The sequence below is a fragment of the Schistosoma haematobium genome, chromosome 2 (genome assembly GCF_000699445.3).
Source record: "Schistosoma haematobium chromosome 2, whole genome shotgun sequence".
Classification (NCBI taxonomy): domain Eukaryota; kingdom Metazoa; phylum Platyhelminthes; class Trematoda; order Strigeidida; family Schistosomatidae; genus Schistosoma; species Schistosoma haematobium.
The window spans coordinates 4,311,166-4,322,690 of NC_067197.1; the positions used below are offsets into that span (position 1 = coordinate 4,311,166).

At 36.0% G+C, this 11,525-nt stretch overlaps 1 protein-coding gene across 1 annotated transcript; it reads right to left on the reverse strand.

The window, feature by feature from the left end:
- Positions 1–3,677: 3,677 nt before the first annotated feature.
- On the reverse strand, positions 3,678–8,536 carry MS3_00000226 (uncharacterized protein). Its single transcript, XM_051208074.1, has 2 exons — positions 8,069–8,536; positions 3,678–7,286 (listed from the first exon to the last, which is right to left on the reverse strand). Exon 2 carries the CDS (start codon positions 7,229–7,231, stop codon positions 6,899–6,901), a length of 333 nt encoding a protein of 110 aa, XP_051067297.1. The 5' UTR covers positions 7,232–7,286; positions 8,069–8,536; the 3' UTR covers positions 3,678–6,898.
- Positions 8,537–11,525: the final 2,989 nt, after the last annotated feature.

The following is an 11,525-nucleotide window of genomic DNA, read 5'->3' on the forward strand; positions in this document are numbered from 1 at the left end:
ATAATGATAGCTAATATCCATCTTAGGAATAGCTATACAGGCATTAACTTTATTTGGTGTTTAGTTCATTAAAGATTGGCAATAAAAAGCTTTTTTGTGCCATCATACAGTGAAACCAACATGGTTTTAAAGTGAGATTACACGAAATGAATAGAATGAACAACAATTGGATAGAAGTAGAAAGGAAGATAAAATTGTCCGGTAACAGTTAACAATATGAATCAATGATCTGAATAGGTTGTAATGTAAATATCCTGAGTTTCATCCTATCTGGAATCATGAAGGACTGAACTTTTTAGAAGCTTAAAAAGGTTATTAAAATCTTACCACATCTTCAATGGTTCCCCAAAAATATAATTTGATTAAATAAGAGAACCAAGTTAATCGATCTTCAGTTCTTCAGTTTGTAAAGAACTTAGTATTAAGTTTCATAAAGATTAGTCCTTACATGATCTAAATGTTGTATACAAAATCTCATCTATAAGTGACCTGGTAAAATGAGTGTTCTACATTCTAGAGAAGAACATGTAATCTAACAACAACAACAACAACAAAATAATATAGATCTATTTACTTTCTATCAATTTATTACCATTCAATTTGATTTGTTAATTCATGGATGATTTAGGTCAGTATTCTAATTTGCCACCAGATGATTAATTTCCATGCTTGATCATATGTTATCTTCATTTTCTTTCTTTCTTTTTTTCTTCTTTAGTGGAATCAATTCATCAACCCTTTTTATCGAAATACATTCATTCATGAATGTCAACTAGTTCATTCATTTATTGTCTATTCCAAATCATTGATTAAAACTGTATAAATAAATGAAAGATTGAATGTTTATTGGTTAATTCATGAATTATTCAATCGATTTTTTTCCTTTCTTTTCTTCTTCTTCTTCTTCTTTTTCGTTGTTATTGTGGTTGTTGCTGTTGTTGAAAGGAAAAAAACAAAACATAAATGGAAAAATAAAACAGACATATGTAACATACAACATAAGATAAATCACTTAAAAATCATTGGAAAATAATAAAAAAAAAGTAATTTCATCAATTGGTTACAATTTAAGATGAGAGAACATCCATACAACAACAAAAAATATCACTGTTCATATGTAAATACACCATCTGCTTATGTAGATGTAACATTCACCTTCTTTTTTTTTGTTTCTCTCTCTTATTTATAAATTCAATCAAATAAAGAAACGTGATTAATATGATTACTACAGTTACTACTATTATTATTATTACTACTACTACTACTACCCCACTACTACTAATACAAGGTAAAGAAAATATATTCAAGTTATGCTAAATAGGGAATTCTATTATTGGAAGGGAGGGATTTCCAGTAGAAAAACTACTACTACTACTAATAATAATAAGAATAATCACTAAGTCTTGTCCAATAATGAGGCGATTTGAACAATTCATGAATATAAATATTTCGATGCCTTTATGATAGATAGATAGATAGATAGATTGTATGGTGTAGATATATATCTGTATGCAGATTTAAAAAAAAGAAAGCATGAGGGTATCATCGATCTGGAGTCATATGGTTGGTTGAAGGGAAAGCATAATAATAATAATAATAATAATAATAATAATAATAATAATAATAATAATAATAATGTCTAATATGAATCACGTGATGTGCTGAAAAGAGGTAAATCAACAGATATGGACTAAAAATGTAGACCTATTGTAGGTGTGTTGTGTGTATATGTTTATATGTATGTCATTTTCAAAGTGTATAAGTTGTGTGTATGCGCGAGTGTTTTTATTTTATTTCAGAGAGTATGCAACCAACAAGGAAAAAATTAAAGGCGTAGGTAGTATGTTGTTGTTAAAGGGGTGAAGATTTTTAAAATGACGTAGTTTTCATTGAAAGGTATATATATATATATATATATATATATATATATATATATATAATCAGTTCTTGGTTAACTTTAGAGGTTGTGTTGTGATTAACTAATGTTGTATTTACTATAACCTCAGTTGAATGATTGATTGACTGCCTGACTGATTGACTGACTGACTGACTGACTAAATTGATTGAAGTAAATTTACTTACAATCCTGTAAAGTGTTACCATACAGACGTATACGCATACATAAATATACACGCGTCTATGCGTGACATTATTGTAGATTGATCTGAATTTCAGTTTATTCTCTATCCAAGGCATATATATATGTATATTTGAAGTTTCTAATTTACATTGAATTATATAAGCGAGAAAAAAAGTAAAACCTACTAGGTTCGAAAGATCGAAGTACATTTGTGATTTGTTTCATTTTACAAAGATTGTTGTCAAGGTAACTAATCTAATTCAATATTAAAAACAAGAGTTGATTATTGAATAAAACTGATGATCTTCACATTTTTGAAACTGTTTTGGAATTTGTACAATGACAGTAAGATTAATAATAAGATTTGTTTTAAGAAAATGGAGATTGTAGTAATTGAAATAATTGAATTCATGAGTCAATTGAAGCTAGACCATTATGGAAAACTTGGAAGCACTAAACGGCTGATTCATCCTAGTATAGGACTCCTCAGCAGTGCGTATTCACGATCGCGCCTCACAAGATTCAAACCCAGGACCTATCAGTTTCGCGAGCGAACGCTTAACTTCTAGACCACTGTGAGCTGGCTGGCATCCAACAGTGTTAATGTCTAATTTCAATCAATTCAAGAAACTGCGCCACAGTCCACCATTGTCTTAAATGAATTACTATCTCACAACAGACCCATTTGAACCAAATTATGATTTGTGATTTTTTCGTGTCAGTCGACACTTGGTAGAATTGGACTAGACGGACTTATATTTATTGTAGTATAACTGGAGGTATTCAAAATTTGTTGTATCTTTCACTATTAAATGTAAATTTTGTACAAATTACCAATATTTAAAGATATTCAGTAAAAACTTTTCAAAACATAAATTCTCTGAGTATTAAAGGACCGATTGGGAAAAAAACAGTTGGCTTGTCAATTGTTTCTTCCTAGTTTGTTACTCTTTAGTAGTGAGCGTCTATGATCCTGTCAGAAATGGAACTATTGGTTTTCAGATTTCACTTTGACAGGAACTTGAGACTAAGGTCTACAACATGTTAGCTTTCAAATGAGGTTTTCACTACTAATGTTCTTGTAAAGAGAAGTTTGAAGTATTTTTGGTAAGACTATTATTTGTGGGTGAACCAATTAGGTTCAAGATATAAGGCCCTCGATTTTGGAGCGATATCCATTCATTCATAAGGCTAAATATCATTTTGGTCTTGTAGTTGAGGTCAGTTCGTGATTAGAACTCTAACTCTGACTTCTAACCTTAACATTCAACTGTAAACTTTAATCATAATACCTCATATTAATTTATAACGGTCAACTTACCCTAGTAAGTAGATGGACATTATCAAGGCCACTTAAACGTCATCCATACATTATAGTCTCGCCGTCTTTTTGTCATCTGCTCTTTTCTTATAAGAGTGGGGTAATGGCTTACAGGCGATAAACCCCCGTCTTTCTAATGTTTAATTTGCTTCATCTACTTCAGTCCAGGAAAATTTATTGAAAATATATTTACTTCTTAAATAACAAAATGAATTTCTTCCGATATATTGACAAACTATTTCGTTAGTCATTATGATTAGGTATGAAAGATTGTTTACCGGTTTGTGTGCGAAAGTTGAGTCTTCATAACCTTTCTCTAGTTTGAAGACACATTTTCAATTTAGATATTTGTCAGTCTTGGAAGAAGTCCATTTAGTCTGTTTTTCAAGTTTTCTGATAGTCTTAGAAAACTAAAACATAAATTTACACTACTCATGAGTAGTCAAATTGGTAAACCAAAATCTTTGGGATTCAGTTTTTCTGTTTGATGAGTGCATCATACAAACAGTGATTGATTCGACAACTCGATTCTTGTTGTGTACTAACTGAGATGGATGACGCAAGTGTTCCCCATACTTAGGTACTCACATACTTAGTGAGGAGTGAATTTGAAACCATCATATAATTCGTTAATCTTGTCAGGGTGAATTTATACAGAAAACAATGTTTCATGCTTAAAAAGTAAGTTCTGTGTGAATTGTTCAATGTAAGGAAGATTGTAGTGTGTCAAAAAAGAGAGGAGAAGGTACAAATAATGTGTGGAGATATATCAAAATGGATACTTATTTACTTGCTTACTCCTGTTACTCCTCATGGACCACCGTAAAGACCATCGACCAGGATCCTCCAACAATCTCTGCAATACTTTCTCCTTTATAGTTCTTCGCAGTTCTGTTCGTGCTCATACGTCTACTTCCAATTCCTTATTCCATGTGTTATTTAGTCTGCCCTTCTTCCACTTCCATTCAGGATTCCATGTTACGATGTTGTTTGGTGGTTTTCCGTTTACAGCGTCATTTTTTGTGTCCTCCTCAATTCACATCTGGTTTGTCCTCTGAAATAGTAGGTTGTTGTTGATGATGTCTGGTCAATGGATATGGAGCATCTTCCATTCACAGTTATTCATATATATACGTGAACATTTTCAGTGATGATTGTAGTAGTTCTGCAAGTTTCAGTTCAGTACAATAGACCTATTTCAATGATGGTGTTGAAGATTGTGAGTTTGGTGTTCTCCGACAGTTAGTTATTATGTGTTCCAGATACTCTTCGATTGTATGTGTGCTCCATTTGCTTTGCCGATTCGTGCCGTCACATCTGCGTTGTATCCTCCTTGTTATTGGTTGATTCTGTCCAGGTGAGTAGAGGCTCCCACCTCTTCCACAGATTCACCATCAAGTTTCATTTGGATGGTGCTGCATTTTCACTCGTGTATGTTGAGGTCTACTATTGTAGAGACTGCTGCCACACTGTCTGTATTCACCTGAATTTGTTATTGTATGTGTATGGGATAGGAAGTGAAGATCATTTGAGAAGTCGAAATGCGTTCAGCATCTGCACTGAATTCCATGAGTCACCTGAGATATGATGGTCAACATAATCCAGTCAACAACTGAGAGGAGTAGAAAGGTCGAGAGTGGACAGCCTTACACAACACAAACTATTATTCCCTCGGAATGCATTTGTCAGCTGTCCTCCATTCACAGTCAATTCTGTCGCACGAGTTCTGTGTGATGATGACGGTATTCCTCGATACTCCATATTGTTGAGTAAGATTTCCAAATATTCCCTATCCACTCTATCGAGTGCTTTCTCACAATCAGAGAATCCGTTGTTTAGTGATGTGTTCCATTCATTTGACTGTTCAACAATGGTCAGGAATGTTGTAAGTTGGTCGGTACAAGATCTATCCTTGCGGAATGCAGTCTGTTGATGTGGAAGTTGTGTATCTATTGGATCTTTTATTTAGGTCAGCAACACTCGGTTGGGAAGCTTTTCTAGCAGTGATATTAGTGTGTTGGCTCTGTCGTTCTTATGCTAACTGTGATCTTTTCTCCACGAAATGTTGATAAGTTATTCTTGTTTCTAGTCTGTTGGTGTTTGTTCTTCTCCTCCTCCTGCTCAAATCTTTGTGAAGTTTGTAAATCCTTGTTGAGAGCTATCTTGAGATTGTTGAGTTTGTCAGTTTCTCGAAGAAAGTGTGCATCAAACATTGTGGTGCTGTTTCTCCAATTGTTCTGTGCTCCTTAAGTGTCGACCCTGTATCAGCCATCAACAGACGGTGAGTTAAAGCTATGTTAGCTTCTCTCTTTGTGTTCATGTGTCCTACTGACCATCTGAACTTTCAATGGATGCAAGTGTTATCAACTTAGTACTGAGTAGTGAGTTCCGATGAAGCTTATATAGCATTATTTATACGTTTGTTGAGGAATATGATGCCACCGATAACCATTTTGTTGAAAACATATAGATTTACATTAGAATGATTATACACTTTCCTCAACAATTTCCTATCATCGACTGGAGCCTCACATTATAAAACTGATCTTTATCATCTTCACTACTACCTTTAGCTCTGAGTGGCACTTACTGTCATTCATTCGTTCTTTGGTTTGAAGGATGCTATTGTGATTCTGGATGCCTGAGATCCTCGTGCTATAAGCTGTTGTTGTGCTTCTTTGAAGAGGATTAGTGCAATTTCTCGTGTGAGGCGATTTCCTCTTCGTGATCAGAGTACAGCAGCAACTCTCGTGAAGCTAATCTTTTCGGTTCAGTTTGCATCCGTTGGGTTTCACTTATTCTAAGTTCTGACAGGTTGTATCTTTTCATTTCCACAGATGTTTGAACGAACTTTCTGCCCTTGGAAATCATACAGACATTCCATATATAGCTATGATAATTGTTGGTCTGTTTGTCAGAAGAGAAATCGGTTTTTTGATTTGTGAAAAATGTTGGTTTTACAACTAGGCATGATAACTGTTTCAAATAAAGACTCTTGAGATCCAGGTGCAGAATATAGATGATCAAAATGATTTATTCCAGTTAGGGATATTTAGCAAGGTTGTTTTATATGGGATGGTGTGATGATTAGAAGTATTCGAATTATTGTACGAATTATGAATCCCAGAAATAACGCAATTTTACCAAGAAGAACTATGTGAGCACGAGCAAACTTTTTTGTATTTGGGATTCTAAATCAAGCAGTCATCAAGCACAAAGGAATCATTAGTTCATACAAACACCACATCTGCCACAGCTTAAGTGAGGATTCAAATTTCTGCAATTAATCGTCCCTCTTCTCCTTAGGTTCATCATATATCTGTCCGATTGAGTAGCGGATGTAAACTCTGTACGATCTAGAATATACTCATTAGTGTTAGAATTAACAACTGAAATCGGAACGGATTCATCTGGGTCCTGGAATTGTATACAGTCATTATGTCGGTTGTGTACTGAAACCACTGATGTGTAGAATTTGAACCATCGACTTTCCAACACTATCCTCCACCACGAAATAATTTTGGATCTTCATATCCCCAAGTTATAAATGATGTGACTTCATTTAAAATATATTTCTCACATTGACTAGAGTAAACATTAGAAGTGACTTCATGATAGGGATAAACAATATTCGATATGAAATCATTCGAATTGTAATCAAAATCGAGCTCATTTAGCACTGGTGATTCGCATTGAACAACTTTCCCATGAGAAACAAATGCATTATAAGGACAGATAACATTTAATATGACTTGATTCTTCTGAAATATTTTCCTCAAATTTATTAAGAATGTCATTAGAGAGTGATGGATCATTAGAAAAATCAGCATCTATCAAAACTACATCATATTTTTGTTCATAATTTGATTCATTCAACATATTCTCCTAGGATTTATAAAAAATACGTGAAGCGTTAGAACAAACCGTATCTGGCACAATAACATGAGAAATCTGATAAGAAGTTGATTGACTAAAAGCATTTGTCTCATAATGATTCTGAGTTTCGACGGTGGTTGGAGGTAGTCAACAGGAAACCCTGGACCCGTGTTTCGTGCTACTTGGCACTCGTCAGCAAGGTGTACCTGCAATCTTGAGGGAATTGGTGCTCCCTGACGGATTCGACCCCGTGTTGCCCAGCTTCACAGTCAGAAGTGTTACCACTGGGCTATTAAGGCCGCGACCGACCTCTTGTAGGACTGAGATATAATCACAATTGATTGATCACTGGGTGGTAACCAGTGTCATGTGTGTCAAGTCCTTCTCAGTGCAGATCGAATGCTATCGACTAAGTTGCAATGTGGCCACTAGTCTAGGTGACTCGACATTGCGTACAACTTGGTCGGTAGCATTCAATCTGCACTAAGAAGGGCTTGACATATATGACATTGATCACTACTCTGTGATCAATCAATTGTGATTCTGAGTTTCATTTAACTCTAGGCTGCTGTATGACTCTATACTGATTTTTGAAGTCGTGGATAGGGATAAATGATCATTAGAAGCATTCAATTTAATAGGATCGGAATTACAAAGTTGAGTATTAGTTGCAGCGAAATGAACAGTAGTATTACAAACTGCCTGTATGTATCCAATCTGATAACATTTAAGGCATTAAGAATTACGAAATATACATAGATTGCATGGGTGAAACTTGTTACAGAACGTACATTTACCAAACGTTTGCTCATCTTCGTGACCTGCTTCGCATTTCCTCAATGAATTGCCTGCATAGCCTTGAGTATGCATTGGATTGGAATGACGTAGTAATCTAGTGATATTCTTGATGTCCTGACAAATCGCTTTGTGAAATTTTTATCCCTCACAGCATTCGAAATTCGTACACTTTACACGGTCTAGTAGTAGTTCTTTGAGAGTTGCATAAAGAAGTTGTTATGACCTTGAATCGCTTTTACCCCGTGATACTTGTTATGACTTGACCTTGGTCGGTGTAGTCTAAATTATGACCTTGACGCGTTAGGCTGAGTGGCTTAACCTTGAGTCTAATATGCGTGAGTTCGATTGGGGTAGAGAGAACTATTCTAAATCCTGATTGGTTGGCAAGCACGCGAGTGAAAGAAGACAAGACAGTTGGAACACTAAACTCTGGATTCTCTGAATTCGGATTACTACAAAAATGTACATGAATAAATAAGTGCATATCTTGACCACGACGTAGGATAATTTGGAAAAATACAGTTATGCCCGAACAGGGAATTAGGGTAGAAATTATAGTGCAAAATATAATGTTTAAATTACAATATTTTTGGAACAAAAAAGGGTATGCTAGTGAATGATACATAGAACGAAAGCTCGTGTTATGTAGAATAAGATAGGGACAAAAATAAATATAAGTGTTTTACAGGTTTTGAATGAAATGCAATAACGTCCCAAGAAAGTAGCTTTCGTAATTGTCTGGGCTTCTTAATTCCCCGTTCATAACACCTTCCCCCTTTAAAAAAAAAGAAAAAAAAAATGGTTAGTTACTATATACAGGTAAGTGCTGAGATATCATCATTGATATCTTCCTTCGGAAACGTATGTTCTCCTCTTTGGGTCTACCTGTAGAATATCTGGTCTTCTGCGTTTCCGTGATGCTTTCCTAATAGGACTTTGTTCAGGTTGCGTGGTCTTCTGAGTCGCTGAGCATTTTATGTCAAAACTGTCCAGAATGATTCTCCACATTGAGTCTAATTTCTCGGTTTTCTGTGAAGTGCCAGCATTTTCCAGTATGTGGTTGACATGGCGTGTCCACTTCTGTCCTTCAACTTCCACCACATACATTACGTTCCCTTGTCTCTTAAGTATGCGTCCACTGGTCCATTGTGGAGGTGAATATCGGAAATCGCGGACGTATACTTTTTGATTTTTCTGGAAAATTCTGCGTTTCGCCCCATGATGGCGATCAAATTGGTTTTCCATCTTTCTGTTTCTTTTTCCGATGTCTCTTTGCTGTGGTTTCATGGCATCGAGGGCAGTTCTTACTTTTCTACCAAACATAATTTCTGCTGGGGACATTTGATTTGGTGTTGATGGGTTTGGAGTTGTTCTATAGACCAAGAGAAAGTCATCAAGAATCTCCTCTATCTTTCCCTCCCCTTTTGCCTTCAGTAGCGCTCTTTTGAAGGTATCTACAAACCTTTCGGCCTGACCATTCGATTGTGGATGGTACGGAGGTGAACGGACATGTTTGACTCCAAACCTCTTGCAGAAATCTGAGAAGATGGAAGAAATAAACTGAGTGCCGTTATCTGTCACGAGAACATCTGGAACTCCAAAACGGGAGAATAACTGCCGTAGCTTCATGATAGTCTGTTGCGAAGTGATTTGATTTATAGGAAAAATCTCCGGCCATTTTGAATAAGCATCAACACAAACGAGGAAGTACGTACCCTGGAATGGGCCAGCAAAATCAACATGTATACGCGACCAAGGTTCTTCTGGAGATGGCCAGGAATGTAGTTCAGCTTTTCGTGGACACTTAGAAACCTCAGCACATTTTCTGCACGCACGCACGAAATCTTCGATGTGTTCATCGATATTAGGCCAATATACATAACTTCGAGCAATAACTTTCATTCTTCCAGTACCTGGATGGGCTGTATGCAGTTGTTTCAGGACGAGTGAGCGTAAGTTATACGGAACCACTACGCGATCAGCAACCATTATACAGTCATTGACGATGGATAAAGATTGGCGTCGTTGATAATACTGTTTCAGTTCATGAGATGTTATACGTGGGGGCCAACCACGCTGGATAAATGTAGATAATCGTCTTAAGATAGGATCGCGGCGAGTGTGTTCAGCGATTCGAGCAGCTGTCACTGGAAGAATTTGTCGAAGATGGTTTATGTAAGATACGGACGACAATTGAGAGGAAGCAGAAGACTTTGATGTAGACATAACATTAGAAAGAAGTACATGAGATTCCGAAGTTTCACTAGCGCATACTTTGTCTGAAGTATTCGATTTGGAAATTTTATGAGAAGGTACTAAATCGGCGGTATTAGATTTGACATGGTGAGAACACATAACATTTGAATTGTTCGATTCAGAAAGATCATAAGAACATGTTTCATCAGAAGCATTTAATTCGTTAATATCCAGAGAGGATGATTCGTCGGAGACATTTGATTTAGAAATATCATTAGGGATTTGGATAGAATCATAGGAAACATTTTGAGAACATACCTCATCTAATAATTTATTCAAAGTATCAACATGTGCAATCCAATCTAATCCCAATAGATCTAAATCGTGTCGATTTGTTAGATAACAAACATCTGTAAATTTACTTCCCATAAGTTGAACATTGCATAGGACCTCTCCTGTCAACTTTACTATGTCTCCTGACGCATTTCGGGCGACATGTTCTGTCGGTCGGATGGATGGGCATCCTAACTTGTGCCATGTGTTCTTTGAAATCAACGTGACATCAGAAGCAGTGTCTAACTGAAGTCGTATAAGTTTTCCATTTACTAATAAATTTACAAATTTCCGCCTATTTTTAAATCCAACTTTAAAGGTTGCAAACGTGGTTTTAATCTGACTATTTGATCGTTGCTTTGAATTTTCACTACGATGTTTAGTCTTGCGTTTATTTAACGAACAATGACCTTCTTTGTGGCCAATGCGATGACATTTGCGGCATTTATGATTCTTAAACGGACAGAATTTTGCAAAATGCCATGCTCCGCAGAACCAGCATGGTGATGGGGGGTTGGCAGGTTTTTTCATGCTTGTACAGTTTTGTTTCGATGATTTTATGGATCGGAGCGCATTAATTGAATCAGAACCGGAAGGTTTACCCTTCTGTTGCACCATCGCAGTGTCATGCTTGAGATTAAGTAACCGCTGACATTCGGTTGTGACCATTTGTAATGTCATATTTGGTTCTTGTTCAATGCGTACCAACATTCTGGTACGGACATCTGCATCTTCTTCATTCTTTAGACCACATATGAAAATCAAGCATTTAAATTGGTCCGCTGTGATTTCGTTTATTTTGAAGCGTTCGCACTGTCGATTTACCTTCCCGGCATACGTGAGATAATCGTCCTCTGGAGATTTCGTTATTTGGAAGCATTTATAGCGAGTATTAAATAATGAGGACTGTTCATCGAAAAT

Excerpts from the sequence above, each read along its gene's own strand:
- MS3_00000226 (XM_051208074.1), bottom strand. The coding sequence starts at position 7,231 with ATGCTGATTTTTCTAATGATCCATCACTCTCTAATGACATTCTTAATA.